The following is a 16726-nucleotide window of genomic DNA, read 5'->3' on the forward strand; positions in this document are numbered from 1 at the left end:
CCCGTTTGAAGCAAAAGATGATAAGAAACATGGACCAAGAGATCCGCAACCATCTTAGATTGAAGGCTAGTGAGAGCAGATTTGACGTTAAAGACACAGTTTTAAACGTACGTTAAACAACTTGTAATCTATCTTTGACCAATTTCAGTTCTGCTCGAAATAAACTCTTCCTTTGCAGATGGTAGTGGCGTCAATGACATCAATGGTGATAAGTAACCTCAATCCAGAGACTCAAACGAAGCTTATGGATAATATCAAGTCCTTCAATTATGATTGGTTTCAGTCACCTCTTGCCCTTTCTACGTGGAAGCTTTTTTACAAAGTCCTTAAGGTGACCAACATTTTTTCTTCTTCTTATATCAAATTATCAATATCATGTTATATATATAAAATACAAATCGTGAAGTTTGACACTTATCCAGGCACGCAGAGAAGCAATCGATGTGATAAAGGATGTTCTAACGAGGAGGAAAGAGTCGAAAGAGAAGCATGGAGACTTTGTAGACACGATGCTGGAAGATTTGGAGAAAGAAAACACTATTTTTGACCAAGGATCGGCTATAAGCCTCATTTTCAGTATACTAGTCGTGGCTAAAGAAGGTGTTCCTAATATCACTTCCATAGCTGTGAAATTCTTATCTCAAAACCCAAAAGCCCTTGCAGAGCTGAAGGTAATCTATATCATATGGATTAGTTATCATTAAGAAGTATATAGATCGAATAATTGGTCTATAACAAAGTTCTCGCTTATAATGTGGTTTAGAGAGAGCACATGGCGATCCTACGGAACAGAAAAGATAAAGGTGGAGTTAGTTGGGAGGAATACAGACACAGTATGAGTTTCACTAACATGGTAATAAATAGCAAACTAAAAACAAAAGTTACGGTCATTTACAAATATTTTCTTTTTTTTGGTTTTTAAAGTGATTTACACATAATTTAAATGATCCAAGCTAAACTAGATTACACATTGTAGGTTATCAGTGAGTCACTTCGGCTGGCAAACTTGAGTCCTGTGATGTTTAGAAAAGCGTTGAGGGATGTCGAGATCAAAGGCAAGAATATTAGTCATGTTGCAGTGTACATCTACGTATATTTACTTTAAACTACTAAACTTTGGGGAACATTAGTAAACAGGATACACAATTCCAGCGGGCTGGATAGTGGCGGTTGTGCCTGCAATGGTTCATTTTGATGAAGCAACATATGAGAACCCTTTGGAGTTTAATCCATGGAGATGGGAGGTTTGTACTTACTCTCTATTTTCAACCCCCTTTGGTCTCCACTTCTGTAATTAATAGAATTTTCGTTCGTTGGTAGGGAAAAGAAATGATTTGGGGATCTAAAACATTTATGGTGTTTGGAGGTGGAGTGAGATTGTGTGTAGGCGCAGAGTTTGCAAGACTTCACATCGCATTATTCCTGCATCATCTTGTCACCACTTACGATTTCTCGTTGGTCCAAGATTGCGAGTTGATACGAACACCATTCCTTCACTTTACCAAAGGCCTCCTTTTAAACATCTCAGAGTCTTCCAAGTGAGGACTATAGTTTTCAAAATATTAAATAATCAGATCATAATATTATGTAACGTAACAATAATCTTCTAATTTCCTGCCTCAGACTCAGAGGAATGTGTGTGTGAGTCTTTAAACATCTTTTTATAAAACGCTTTAAAGCTTTTGATCATTTTATTTTTAGCAAAGCATTTATTTATGATCCACATTGGTGGCCACGTTGAAAATGTGCTGACCAATAAGGATTTTCGCTTTCTTTTTAAGAGATATTTTAATTCCTACAAAAAAAAGAAAGAAGAAGAGATCTTTTAATTATATTAATATTTTTCATTCCACTTATAAGATAAATTAATCAATTTTTATAACAAGTTTGTTGCTTATTCCTTTTATATTTAATTATATATTGGTGCAAATATGGGAATATATGAATCGTAAAAGTCGAAATTTTTTTAATATATCATCTATCGGTCAAAACCATTTGCATTACAAACTGGGAGGATGATAAGTCATATAGTTTTTCTTTTCGGGTTAATTGAAAACTTATAAACATGTGATGAGATCAGTTTTACCAAGAGGGCCAGTAATTAAAAGGCTCATGTGGTTCCAAATACGTAAGTTTTCATGACGAAGAATTTTTTTAAATATTGAAAACTTAAATATTCATGATTACACTAAGACATACAAATCCTAGAGGAAAGAGAGCTTTGCGCTCATGTACCTTCAAAGCATTGAGAGCTTCCTTCTTCTCTCCACGTTTTCTTCTTCTCTCAACTCGTGCATTACTGTGAAACCAAGACAAAATTAACGAAACCTAAACAAGTTTTATTTTTAAAAGAATGGAAGAAACCTAATCAACTTTGCTCACATCTCATAATTTCGTCTCTCAAAAATTAGTTCTAACCCAAACAAAATTTGATTTGATTTCGAGCCACTTTTATCTCTAAAATCTCAACATCAACACTACACAATTCTGCAACTTTCTCTCTGGTGCATCTTCGTTCTTCTTTTTAGATTTTATACTTTGTTTGCCAATTAGGAATGTGAAAAACGCTTGTGTGGTGGGTTTGCTTAGAATTTGTCTGTTTTACTGTTTCTAAAGAGAATTTTGCTTTAGATAACTATATATATCGTTGATTTTGATTTTTAGAACACAAGTATTTTTGAAGTAATTTTGCAAAATTATTGATAAAAGTTTAAAATATCTTAGTATTTAAATTGTATTAGAAATATTTTAAAAATATATAGAATATTGATTAAAAACTAATCCCGATTAATCTCCGATATTCCGCTAGGCGCTAGGCCTACCTCGAACGCCCGACTAGCGCCTATCGATTTTTTAAACGTGGATTATTTCCCATCAAAAGTTCACATAAAAATATATCATTAATATAAGAAGATATTTTTTGCTTCTGGGCGTCCTCGTTGGCTTCATCATCTCTTTGAGGAAGAAAGAAGTGGAGTATTGTCATTTTCTCTAGTTTGATCAATCTGCAGAATCATTTTTTGTGAAAAGGTATATGTGTTTACCTTTCTAATGTTACAAGTTGTTCTTTTGTAAAGGTCCTGTATCAATTCCAATATCAATATAATCCATTTTCAGCGAAAAAAAAAAAAAAGATATATTTTGCACCAAAAAAAAGAAAGATATTCAAGAGAATTGAAGACATTGAGACCGCTTCTGTCCTGGACTTGTTTAATTCGTCACATGCAATTGCTTGGCTCGATATGACCACACAGTGACTTATTGACTTTGATATATGATATGTATTTTTTTCTGTTGATGTATTACTGAAACAATCACGTTTTCTTTGAATGTTTTGTCTATCTCTTACACAATTGTATGGTTTCCAACTTTTCATTATTTTAACTTTTTATAATTATATATGTATGTGCTGGAGAATGATCCATAGACTGGTCAATTATTGTGATACCAAAATTAACCCGTGATTAATTAGTTTTTGAATGCAAGATGCATATATATGAAGAAACTTGTTGCACTCACTTCAATTTTATACAACTTTTCACTCTTATACACAAATGAATGACATGTGCTTAAGTTATGTCAGTATCCGTTATGTATAAATCGTTATCCGTTAGTTTGGAGATGGAGGTTTCATTATATACGACATGGGCATGTAAACCATCCGGCAATAGCACTAAGTATTCCCTGTATTTAATTTTGCGTTGAGACAAAACATAAAAAACAAAAAAAGTCCATCAACAAATGGAAAAGAAAAAACAATTTCAAGCTTAGCCAGTTAGTAAACCCCCCCCCCCCCCCCCACACTAAAAAAAAAGGAGTTATTCTTTACATTGTTATTCTTTTTCTTCTTCTTTTTTGCTTGTTTGTAATATCCTTATTTAATAAATAAAATTGTTAAAACAAATTCTTTAATTAGTGTGCGTATAGATAAAACATCCTATAATTTATGACATAGGAAGTATATATATTTGAGTGAAAATCTAAAAAAAAAAAAAAAGTTCACATAAAAATGTCTCATCAATGTTCAGGGAGATTAAAGATATTGGGTGCGTGACTGTCAAACAGCTTATGTTCTGCTTTTTGTTTTTGTCACATGCGGTTGCTTGGGGATGGTGATTTATAACCACACAGGGACTTATAGTACTTTGATATATAATGCAATAATGGGGATGGTGAATTTTTTTGCATTACTGAATCTTGTTTTCTTTTGTACATTTTATCTATCTCTTACACAAGTGGTTGGTTTCCAACTTTTCATCAGTTTAGCTTTTAAAAATTATGCATGTGTGTCAGTGTGTGATGGATTAGAAAAAAGTAAGAGAATTGGTGAATCAGTGTTTAATTTTTTTACTTTAATTTTCTTATGGTTTCCAACTTTTCATCATTTTAATATTCACACTCCCTAGACTGGCCACACCCGGAAAATCTCACAAATCTGACCCGGACAAGTATACTAAAGAACAGAAAAAATATATAGTGAGATATAGCTTCAGGCATGGTGCAAGAGAAAAATCTATTTATTAATGTATTCCTCGAGTTGCTTATTATTCTAGAACTTGCTATATCTACTGCAACAACTAAAACGTGACTGGAAATTTAATTAGTACTTCATCTCTACGACACTACAACATCCACAGATATTAATGTCTTCAATTAACCTTGATAAGAGTTGTCGCTGTGGTCAACACTTGAGAGGCAGCACGATGAGCTCCATATGGAACGTTGCAATGTTGATATTAGCCTTAGTGGTTGTGAGGATCAGCCACTGGCTTTACCGATGGTCAAACCCTAAGTGTAATGGCAAGTTACCACCGGGAGCTATGGGTTTCCAATCATTGGAGAGACTATTGATTTCTTAAAGCCTTGTGGATTCAACGATATCCCAACCTTTGTAAAGAAGAGGATGATAAGGTTAGATTTCAATTATATGTAGAAGAGCTGTTATATGGTATGTATATGGTAAGCTTTGTGTTTGTATGAATCCCTTCCAGGTATGGACTGTTGTTTCGGACAAACATTTTCGGTTCCAAAACCGTGGTTTCGGCGGATCCAGATGTAATCAACCAGATTTTCCGGCAAGAGAACACGTCTTTTGGGCTAGGCTATCCGGACATACTTGTGAAAGTATTTGGAAAAGATAATTTGTTCTTGAAGGAAGTGTTCATCCACAAGTACCTCCACAAAGTCACTATGCAAATTATTGGCTCCGAGGGTTTGAAGCAAACAATGATAGGAAACATGGACAAAGCTACCCGCGACCATTTTAGATTGAAGGCTAGCCAGGGGAGCTTCAATGTTCGTAAAGAAGTTGAAAACGTAAGTGTACACATCTCCATTTGTTCTCTTTACCAATTTCAGCTCGTACCAATAATTTTTTTTTTTTTTTTTTTTTTTTTTTTTTGAATGAATGTAAAATTTATTCACCAAAAAACCGGTGTTACATCAAGTGCATCCTTTTAGAGGTTTTTTGACATTGAGTTTACAATTTAAAACTTAGTGGAAAGCCAAAATGTGAAAAGGTCTTCATACTTTGCGTTTCCGGTTTTTCGACCAATAATTAAACTCTTCCTTAATTCCAGTTGATTGTGGCGTACATGACACCAAAGCTGATAAGTAACCTTAAACCAGAGACGCAATCAAAGCTTATAGATAATCTCAACGCCTTCAATCTTGATTGGTTTCAGTCCTTCTTTAGTCTCTCTTCTTGGAAAGCTCTCATCAAAGTCCTCAAGGTGACTTAAAACATTTCCTTTTTAGTTTTTTTGGTAATTTCTATATTAGTAATTATAAATAGTACATGTTTTCTCTACTAATTGCTTGGTGTATTCAGTCACGCGGAGAAGCGATTCAGGTGATGAAAGACGTTCTCAGTATGAGAAGAGAGTCACGAGAGAAGCAAGAAGACTTACTCAACACGTTGCTAGAAGAACTGGACAAAGAAAGTAGCATTTTCGACCAAGGATCCGCTACAAACCTCATCTTCCTTCTGGCATTCGTCGCGAGAGAAGGTACCTCCAGTTGTACTGCTTTGGCCGTGAAATTCATATCCAAAGACCCGAAAGTGCTTGCAGAGCTCAAGGTAATATATAAGAAACAACTAACAAGTATATATGGCTATCGTCTTTAAGAACAAGAGTGTGGATGGATTTGATAGAGTCATATATATATATATATAATGTGGCACAGCGTGAGCATAAGGCAATTGTAGACAACAGAAAAGATAAGAAAGCTGGAGTTAGCTGGGAAGAATACACACACAACATGACTTTCACAAACATGGTAAATACCCCATCTACATGTATACATATTTGTGTGTATCTTTCTGATTTACCCTGGATAATGAGATATTTACGAGTGGAAGATATGACTTTAACCTGTAGGTTATCAATGAGTCGCTTCGCCTGTCAAACACGACCCCTTTATTGTTTCGAAAGGCACTGCACGATGTTGAGATCAAAGGCAAGTACTACTTGGAAAGTTATATATGTAAAAAAAAATATTATCTGAATCACTAGAAGAAGCTTTAATTCTGGGCAGGATATACAATTCCGGCTGGTTGGATTGTGGCAGTTGCACCTTCAGCGGTTCATTATGATCCTACAAACTATGAGAACCCATTTGAGTTTAATCCATGGAGATGGGAGGTGTCTTAATTATACACTTACTCTGATTTTAGCTGCTTTCTTTTTTTCTCTTTCTCCATCATCTTTTGTAAACCTATAGATGGGATTTGGTTGGTTGGTTGGCAGGGGAAAGAAATGACTCGGGGGTCTAAAACGTTCATGGCGTTTGGAAGTGGAGTTAGACTTTGTGTAGGTGCAGAGTTTGCGCGGCTTCAAATGGCAATCTTCCTTCATCATCTTGTTTCATATTACGATTTCTCAGTGGTCCAAGACTCCGAGATCACTCGTTCACCATTCCTTCAATTCACTAAGGATCTGCTTGTTGGGGTCGGTTTCACCCTTTGGTGCCGAGCCAGACTTAGAACACTTTGGGAGTCTTTCAGAGATCATCTCGGGGCATCGCATCATTCACCTCGGGATATCTGTCTAAAAGATTTAGTATACCCGAGCCCATCGCCTCGGGGATACATTAACAAGACTACGAAGGCACCCGAGCTCTACCGCCTCGGGGGCACCCGAGCCCAATTGCCTCGGGGGTACCCGAGCCCATCGCCTCGGGGATATCCTAAAGCAGACATCAGAAGCACCCGAGCCCAATTGCCTCGGGGGTACCCGAGCCTGGTCGCCTCGGGAGTTTCCGAGCCCATCGCCTCGGGGACACCCGAAGAAGCCACCCTAGAATGCCCGAGCCAGTCCTTCATGTGTACCCGAGCCGGTCTTACAAGTTCCCTGAGGCGAAGTCTTCATCATCGCCCGAAGCAAAGACTTAGTAAATATTCTTCTTTAAAGGTATCATTTCTAAGCACATTGTCATTTCCGAAAAAGAAGGATCATTTCCGATAATCTCGGAAATGATAAGGAAGAATCGCGAAGGATCAACTCAAATCAGGAAATCTTCCGAAAACTCCGAAGAATAAGGAAATTATCCTAATCCGCGATATTCTAGCCGACTTCAAGATAAATGGAAATCTTCCGAGAATATCGCTGGAGAGGCGGTTTGTCTTCCCTATATAAAGAGATTCAAGGCTAGAACGATGGGGGCAAGCAATATCGCTCTAGAAATTACACTACGCAAAGCTCTCACAGCACAAACACTTTTTCTTTTACGATCAAACTCTTGTACGATCAAAATCGTCTTTTCATTAATAATATCAAGAACGCCATCTTTGGTATCAATCGTTTCTGTTGTTCTTTGAGAATTCACGATTATCGTATCCCTAAAATAAAACCCTAGACAAATCTTGATTGTGTTAGTTTCGACTTCCACAGTTTGGCGCCGTCTGTGGGGATACTTTAGAATTCTCTTACCCTAAGACGCAGAACTCGATTACTGAAAAGCATGATGAACGAAGACGGTCGTCAGTCGCCACCAGCTGGAGGAGGAATCCCGAACCCTCCGAACCCTCAGAATCCTCAACCCGCCGATCCGACGATCCTAGCGACTCTAGCCGAACTGAAAGATCTGATGGTTAAATTCCAGAAGAAAACTGACGATCAAGAGAAAGCCAACCAAACCTTGGCGCAGCGAATCGACGAAATCGCAACACGCGGGCAACAAAAAACCACACGTTTCCAAACTCGGCCACCACGAGCTCGGAGGGACTTGCCTGGCATCAACCCAACGAGACTCACGTTCGCGACACCAACCGGCAACACCAGAGTCGCAACCCGAGCCGACCCTGTCAGGCGCGAGAACCAGGATGATCCCACCGAGCCGGACGCAGTGGACTTGACGGACGAGCCAGATGATCTGCAAGATGAACGTACGCGAGCCGGAGCTAACTCAGCCGAGCGAACAGATCTCACTGACGATGAAGAAACTGAGGAAAACATAAGGTGGGCCGAAGAATCCGAAAGAGAGGACGAGCTAAGCAAGATCCGAGCCTCCCTAGCCAAGGCGGAAGCCGATATGAAGCTCGTCAAAACCCAGATACATAGCGTCTCGTCCTCCGCACCGAACATCGACCGAATTTTGGAAGAATCCCGGAATACGCCTTTCACCAAAAGAATTTCCGAAACAACGATGTCCAATCTGGGGAAGTTCAAAATCGATTCTTACAACGGATCAGCCGACCCGAAATGCCACATTAAATCGTTCGTGATATCTGTGGCCCGAGCCAGGTTCAAGCCCGGCGAAAAGGATACAGGTCTATGCTTACTGTTCGTGGAACACCTCAAAGGACCCGCATTAGAGTGGTTTTCAAGATTGGAACAAAACTCGATCGATAGTTTCGACGAGCTGTCGACATTGTTCCTTAAACAATACTCCGTGCTCATCGACCCCGGAACTTCCGACGCGGATCTGTGGTCTTTATCTCAACAACCCACCGAGCCTTTAAGAGATTTCCTCAAGACCTTCAAATCGACGCTAGCCAAGGTCGAAGGAATTACCGACGTAGCAGCTCTCTCGGCTTTGAAGAAAGCTCTCTGGTACAAGTCAGAATTCAGGAAAGAGTTGAACCTGTCTAAACCGACAACAATTCATGACGCGCTGCATCGAGCCTCGGATTTCGTCGCCCACGAAGAAGAAATAGCGCTACTAGCAAAGAGGCACGAGCCGACGAAACAGGCGTCCCGAGCCGAGAAAACTGAGAAAGCCCAAGCGGCAACTCCAGTCCAGAAGAAGACGCGTGAAAGCAGTACGTATACGCATCACGAAGGGCGTAATTTCTCAGGATACCATAGCTACCAAATCGACACACCCCGAGGCCGTGGCCGCGGCAGAGGCCGGGGCCGTGGGCGAGGAAGAGAGTCCTTCACCTGGACAAGGGATCAGCCACCGAACAATGATCAGGAATATTGCGAACACCACAAAATTTTCGGCCATCATACCTCGAGATGCCGAAGCCTCGGAGCCAAGTTAGCAACCAAATTCCTAGCTGGAGAGCTCGGGACAAACGTTACTCTCAAGGACCTCAAGCCAGAACCGGAGCCCGAGCAGACCAATCCAGGGAGAGACCCCGAACCAAGGAACCAGGAGTCTCAGAAAAGAACCCGGGGGTCGGAAGACGAAGACCGAGATGGTACGCGGCAGAAGGTTCTTACCATAATGGGTGGATCACCTTACTGTCCTGACACCGTAGCGGCAATTAAAGCTTATCAACGCCGAGCCGAGACGCCTAGCAACTGGACAAGACGCTTCGATCGACCTAACGACGTGATCACATTCGAAGAAAGCGAGACAAACGGGCTCGACATGCCTCATAACGATCCAATCGTCGTCACATTAGCGATAGGAGACCACGATATTTATCGAGTGTTGATTGACACCGGCAGCACCATTGACGTGATCTTTCGCGAAACGCTCCAACGAATGAACATCGACATGTCACAGGTGGTTCCGACCCCGAGGCCTGTCCTCGGATTTTCAGGAGAAACTTTGATGACGCTTGGAACCATCCAACTACCAGTCCGAGCCGGCGGGGTAACAAAGATAGTCAACTTCTCAGTCACCGACCGACCTACCATCTACAACGTCATAATGGGGACTCCGTGGTTAAATCTAATGCGAGCTGTCGCATCAACATATCATCTGTGTGTCAAATTCCCGACCCCTAATGGCGTGAAAACAATATGGGGCAGTCAGAAAAATTCTCGGATGTGTTTCATGGCAGCACACAAACTCCGAAACCCCGTCACCGAAGCGAAGGCCGAAACCAATCACAAGAAATCAAAACTTGGCCGGAGTGAAGAGAAGGCTATATCTAAACAGTTATAGCAATTACAGATCGAGGAGGCGCGCGAGGAGAAGAAGCCTATCTCGGATCCTGTAATCTCCATTAGCCTCGACGATGAACGGCCCGAACGATGCGTAGAAATTGGCAGCGACTTGAGCGAGGAAATCAAGACCGAGCTCATCTCATTCCTCAAAGAGAACATCAACACCTTCGCCTGGTCAGCTGAAGATCTACCTGGAGTGAGCATCGACATAATCTGTCACGAGCTGAATGTTGATCCATCTTTCAAGCCCATCAAGCAGAAGCGAAGAAAATTGGGCCGGGATCGCGCCGATGCCGTGAACGCCGAAGTTGAAAAACTCCTGAAGATCGGCTCGATCTCTGAAGCAAGGTATCCGGATTGATTAGCAAATCCTGTCGTGGTTAAAAAGAAGAACGGCAAGTGGAGAGTCTGCGTCGATTTCACCGACCTGAACAAAGCTTGCCCTAAAGACAGTTTTCCGCTTCCACATATCGATCGTTTAGTGGAAGCAACCGCGGGAAATAAGTTGCTATCATTCATGGACGCTTTCGCAGGATACAATCAGATTCTCATGCACCCCGACGATCGCGAGAAGACAGCATTCATCACAGACCGAGGTATCTACTGTTACAAAGTCATGCCCTTCGGACTCAAGAACGCCGGCGCGACGTATCAGCGACTCGTCAACAGGATGTTCTCCGAACAGCTCGGGAAGACGATGGAAGTTTATATCGACGACATGTTAGTCAAATCCCTTGAAGAAAGCGATCACATAACCCATCTACGCGACTGTTTCCGTCAGCTCAACAAGCACAACATGAAGCTTAACCCGGCAAAATGTCGTTTCGCGGTAAAGTCTGGAGAATTTTTGGGATATCTCGTAACTCACCGAGGCATCGAGGCAAACCCGAAGCAGATCGATGCTCTACTAAACATGCCCTCACCGCAGAACAAGCGCGAAGTCCAACGTCTCACCGGGAGAGTCGCAGCCTTGAACCGATTCATCTCGCGATCCACTGACAAATGCCTAGCTTTCTACGATACTCTGCGCGGGAACAAGAAATTCGAATGGACCGATCGCTGCGAAGAAGCTTTCCAGGAACTGAAGAAATATTTGGCTAATCCACCGGTGTTAGCGAAACCAGTCCCGGGCGAGCCGTTATTCCTATACATCGCAGTCTCTGACACGGCTATAAGCGGAGTCATAGTCAGGGAAGACAGAGGGGAGCAGAAGCCGATTTTTTACGTCTCGCAAACTTTCACCGACGCGGAAACACGCTATCCGCAAACTGAAAAGCTTGCCCTTGCCGTAGTAATGTCAGCGCGGAAGCTACGGCCATATTTCCAGTCTCACTCGATTGTCGTCATGGCGCCCGTATCGCTCCGAACAATCTTGCACAGTCCAAGCCAATCGGGACGCTTAGCCAAGTGGGCAGTAGAACTCAGCGAGTATGACATCGAATACAGAAACAAAACATGCGCGAAATCTCAAGTCCTGGCCGATTTCATCATCGAGCTGCCAACAGAGAACGTCCGAGAAGAGTCACCCAACGCTGTTTGGATCCTCCACGTCGACGGCTCATCCTCAAAACAAGGTTCTGGCGTCGGAATCCGCCTCGCATCACCAGAGGGTGAAATCCTTGAACAATCCTTTCGCCTAAATTTCGACGCGACTAACAACGTGGCTGAGTATGAAGCGCTAATAGCAGGACTTAAGCTGGCGCGGGGACTTAAGATCAATAAGCTGCGAGCCTTTTGCGACTCCCAACTCGTGGCTAATCAATTCAATGGAGAATACGCGGCTCGCGACGAACGAATGGAAGCGTATCTTGCTCTCACGCAGGACTTGGTGAAACAATTCGGAGAGTTTGAGCTGACCAGAATCCCACGAGGTGAGAACACATCGGCCGATGCCTTAGCGGCTCTAGCTTCAACCTCCGACCCAAATCTGAGGAGGATCATACCGGTTGAGTTCATCGAAAAGCCGAGCATTGAAGATAATAGCAAGGATCAAGTTCTAACAGCTCGGGAGACAGAAGAACTAGAAGAAATGGACATCGAACAACTAGACCAGCAAACTACGGACGCAACCGAGCCCGAATACGGAAGCGACGCCAAATGGATCGGAGCCATCCGAAGCTACATTGCCGATGGAGAAGTTCCTACTGAAAAGTGGGCAGCTCGGAAGCTTAAGGCCAAAGCGGCTCGGTATACTCTGATCGACGGAGAGCTCTTTAAATGGCGATTTTCTGGTCCTCTCCTTATCTCTGTCGAAGGAAACGAAGCTCGGAGAGTCATGGAAGAAGTTCACGGCGGATCTTGTGGAAACCATTCTGGCGGGAGAACTCTGGCTATAAAGATCAAACGCCACGGATACTTCTGGCCGACGATGGTCAAAGACTGCGAGAAATTTTCTCAACGGTGTGATAAATGCCAGAGGCACGCACCAACCATTCATCAACCCGCCGAGCTCCTCTCTTCCATCACTTCGCCTTATCCGTTCATGCGATGGTCCATGGACATCATCGGACCTCTACACAACTCCAAACAGAAGAAACTCGTCCTCGTACTAACAGACTACTTCTCCAAATGGATCGAGGCAGACTCCTACGCCAGCATCAAAGACGCGCAGGTCGAAAACTTCGTCTGGAAGAACATCATATGCCGCCACGGGATACCTTATGAGATCGTTACAGACAACGGATCGCAGTTTATTTCGGCGCGGTTCGAAGGATTCTGCGAGAAATGGGGAATTCGCCTCAGCAAATCTACGCCTCGATATCCCCAGGGGAACGGACAGGCCGAAGCGACAAACAAGACGATTCTCGACGGGATAAAAAAGCGCCTCGACGCAAAGAAAGGCCGCTGGGCCGACGAATTAGAAGGAGTACTCTGGTCACACAGAACCACGCCGCGGCGGGCCACGGGAGAAACACCCTTCGCCCTTGTCTACGGCACGGAGTGTGTGATTCCCACCGAAGCCGAGATCCCGGGGCTGAGAAGACGTTTTCTCCCCGAGCAGGAAAATTCCAACACCCAGATGATGCTAGACGAGCTGGACTTAATTGACAAAAGAAGAGATGCGGCTTTGATCCGAATGCAGAACTATCAGAATTCAACGGCTCGGTATTACAACTCTCACGTTAAACATCGCCGTTTCCACGAAGGAGATCTCGTACTACGCAAAGTTTTCCAGAATACCGCCGAGCAGAACGCAGGCAAACTCGGCGCGAATTGGGAAGGACCTTACACGATCGCAAAGGTAATCCGTCCCGGCGTCTACGAACTCATCAACATGAACGGCAAAGCGGTACCTAGATCCTGGAACGCAATGCATCTAAGGAAATACTACCGCTAAAAACCTAAGGTACGCATGTACTCGAACTACGGGGTGGCTTGATCCCTGCAAAGGGTACGTAGGCAGCTCGTCCTCGGACGAGTTCAGCTACCCCCCCTAATTAAAAAGGGGGGAGTGGGTCCGTATACTTATATACTCCCACTAAATTTTTCAAATTCCCTAAGTCTTTACCCTTCGGGTTATTAATCTTACCCACCTCGAAGATTTGATCGGTCATCTTATCGACCTATAAAGCTAAAAGTTCGCTCGGACGATGGCCACGTCCTCGGATAGAAAAAGCTCTTTGCACCGCCTCGGTTACAGCGCGCTATATAAACAGTCGAGACGATTCGGTCGGAGATATCCTGCCATAAAGAAATTGTCTTCAAAAAACCCAGTTGACTTCGACACTGGTACCCCAGTCCGCTTCTAAGCACTGGCTTCGACTATATCGGCTCGGGTCGCAACCGATAAAGATTAGTCCTACTTAACCAAAACCCAGTTATCCTAACGATGGTACACGATTCATTTCATTTTCGGCTCGAAAGATAAGGCGTTCGGATTTAACTTCTCAACGAGCAATTCTTAAACCCGGTTAACTTAACACCGGTGCATGATTCTTTTTGCTCTCGGCTCGAAGGATAAAACCAAATACTTGACATTAGTTTTGAATCCAGTTCGGAAAAATGTTTAAGAAAAAATACTTGGACATAATATTCAAGGGATAAAGCCATCCAGGCAAGTCTTACAAAAAAAAAAAGAGAGAACAAAAAAGACATCTCGGGATCAGATCGAATCTTGGTTAACCGGCGAAACTTGAGCTACCTCGGTACCTCGGTTCGAACCGGACTGGTCGGCAACACCCAGCGCCACTGCGGCACCTTCGATCGAACGGTTTCCGAAGCTGTCATCGACAGAATCCGGGGAAACCGGAGGAAGCTTCAAGTCCTCTCGCAGCTCGGTCCCAAGACGGACGTACTCGTCCTCGGCGCTCCCATATTCAGCAGTCCACAGAAGGACCTCGGCTTTCTCGTCTTCAACCCTCTTTCCTTCCTCCAGCTCGGCTATCAGCTCGGCATTGGCCCGCGCTTGCACCAAGTACATATAGCGCGTGGACACCTCCCCGAACTGGTCCATCTTCGCCTCGATAGCCCTGACCTTCTCGGCGAACTCCCTTTTTACTGCCTTCCTTTCTCTGACAATCTCCTTCTCCCGGAGAGCCTTCTCCTCGTTGAATAACCGACGGAGTCGTTCGACCTCGGCCTCAAGCTCTCTCTGAGTCCGCAAGCTATCCTCAGATGCTTTCAATCGCTCCACCTTCTCGGCCTTGGCCAACGCCTCAGCCTCCTGTTTAGCCGCGATCGCCTCGGACAATTCAGCTTCGATCCTAGCTCTTGACGCCTCCGATCTCTCACGGGCCAGCTCGGACTTCCGAGCTCCAGAATCATAGGCCCGAACCATGAAATTCATCGAATGGAAGGCCTGAAATAGAACGAGAATTATTAGCAAGTATTACATGGAAACGATAGTAAAACAGGTCAAGAACAGATCGGTAATACCTTCAAGAACCCGGCAGCGGTTTCACGGTAGTTTTGAGCCTCCAACAAGGCATCAGGAGCAGACAGTGGCGGCCCGGAGCAAGAAGCGACAAAGTTCGCCGAAGCAATCTTATCCTTGTACACTGGAGTTTCGCTACGACTCCTTTTCTCCTTCCTTGAGACTCTCGAGCCATCGCCTCGGGGTCTTTTTCCCCTAGTTTTGGATTTCGCCTCGGCGACCGGAGCAGCAACGACCAGAGTCCCTACCGCCTCGGGGACGTCGGTCGTAGGGGAGATGTGTCCGACCACCTCGGGAACAATCGGAACCATGTCCCGAGGCACATCAGTTGCCTCGGCATCCATGACGACCTCAAGGTTGGCCTCGGGAGGAGTAGGAGGTCTGAAGTTCGCCTCCAAAACGGCTTTTTCCTTAGCCTCCTTCTTTTCAGCGGCCTTCCTGGCTCTCAGAGATTGCGCGGCTCCTTGCATTTCGATGAGGTGATCTAAACGATGGTCGGATGATTCTGAAGAAGACTGGCAGGGAGCTCCGTGCAACAACCGCAAGGCTCTCTCAATCCTTTCCTGGGAAAAGTGCTTCGTCCAATCACACTTCTGAGCTATTAGTTCGTCGTGGAGGTCTAGAAAGCCTTCGGGAATGTCTTCGAGAAACGACGGGTTCCGATCTGCATGAACAAGAGAAACGGTTAGTAAAGAGAATATAAAGAACAAGACAGCAAATACAGCTTCGGGCGTAGTACCGATTTGTCTCCACTTTCCAACAACTTTCCCTAAGTAGTCCTCGTGGACACTATACTCATTCAAGGCTACAAAGAAGAAATGGTCGGTATATTTTTCATCCTTGCTCGGGAAACCGCTGATAACCCTCCTATTTGGCCTCGGAGATATGTAAAATCTCTCAACAGGGCCCGGTATTCGCCGGATCTCTAGGAGATTCCTTAAGTGGCTTAGGTCAACCAGGTTGACCGTCTCAATACTTCGGACTAAAATCCCCACTAGATGCCGCAAGCCTCGGGTCGTTATCTGAGATAAAGCAATCTTGTACGACCACAGAAACGCCAAAATTGGCCTCGGGATTGGAAGCCAAAGGAAGCAATGATAGAAGAACCCCTCGTAGAGGGTAAAAAACCCCTCGGGTGGATCATCAGCTCGCTCATTTGGAGTTGGAAGTCTCAGTTCAACCCCCTCACTGAAACCAAATCGAGCCTTGAGATCCCGAAGGGAATCCTCCGTGCATAAAGTAGAACCCGGGGGATCAGGTTTCCTAGCCTTCTTGGCTCGTTTTCTCTTCTGCTGACCATTGGCTGCTCGGACTTTAGCTTGAAGCAACCTAGCCGCCTCGTCAGAATCGTAGTGACTTCCTCGGCCTAACAGAAGTAGAGGCGCTCGGGGCGTTCCGCCACACGAACTCCAGCTTCACCACTGCCGTGATGCCGTCCAGGTAGTTCAAGAAAACGAAAAACCCCTTTTTTTCTTTTTTCTCTTTTTCCTTTTTTTTTCTTTTTTTCTTT

The 16726-nt window shown here is 44.0% G+C and overlaps 1 protein-coding gene and 1 pseudogene across 1 annotated transcript; both read left to right on the plus strand.

The window, feature by feature from the left end:
* Positions 1-5: 5 nt before the first annotated feature.
* LOC9298934 (cytochrome P450 708A2) lies at positions 6-1689 on the plus strand (the record flags this gene model as incomplete). Its single annotated transcript, XM_002862810.2, has 7 exons — positions 6-107; positions 179-331; positions 423-671; positions 764-853; positions 977-1055; positions 1138-1244; positions 1321-1689. Coding segments are annotated over 7 exons (1002 nt in total), but the record flags the coding sequence as incomplete, so codon positions are not given.
* Positions 1690-4367: 2678 nt separating this feature from the next.
* The window catches only part of LOC9298933, a 14028-nt pseudogene continuing 1669 nt past the window's right edge, over positions 4368-16726 (plus strand).

Source organism: Arabidopsis lyrata (genome assembly GCF_000004255.2).
Source record: "Arabidopsis lyrata subsp. lyrata unplaced genomic scaffold ARALYscaffold_122, whole genome shotgun sequence".
NCBI lineage: Eukaryota > Viridiplantae > Streptophyta > Magnoliopsida > Brassicales > Brassicaceae > Arabidopsis > Arabidopsis lyrata.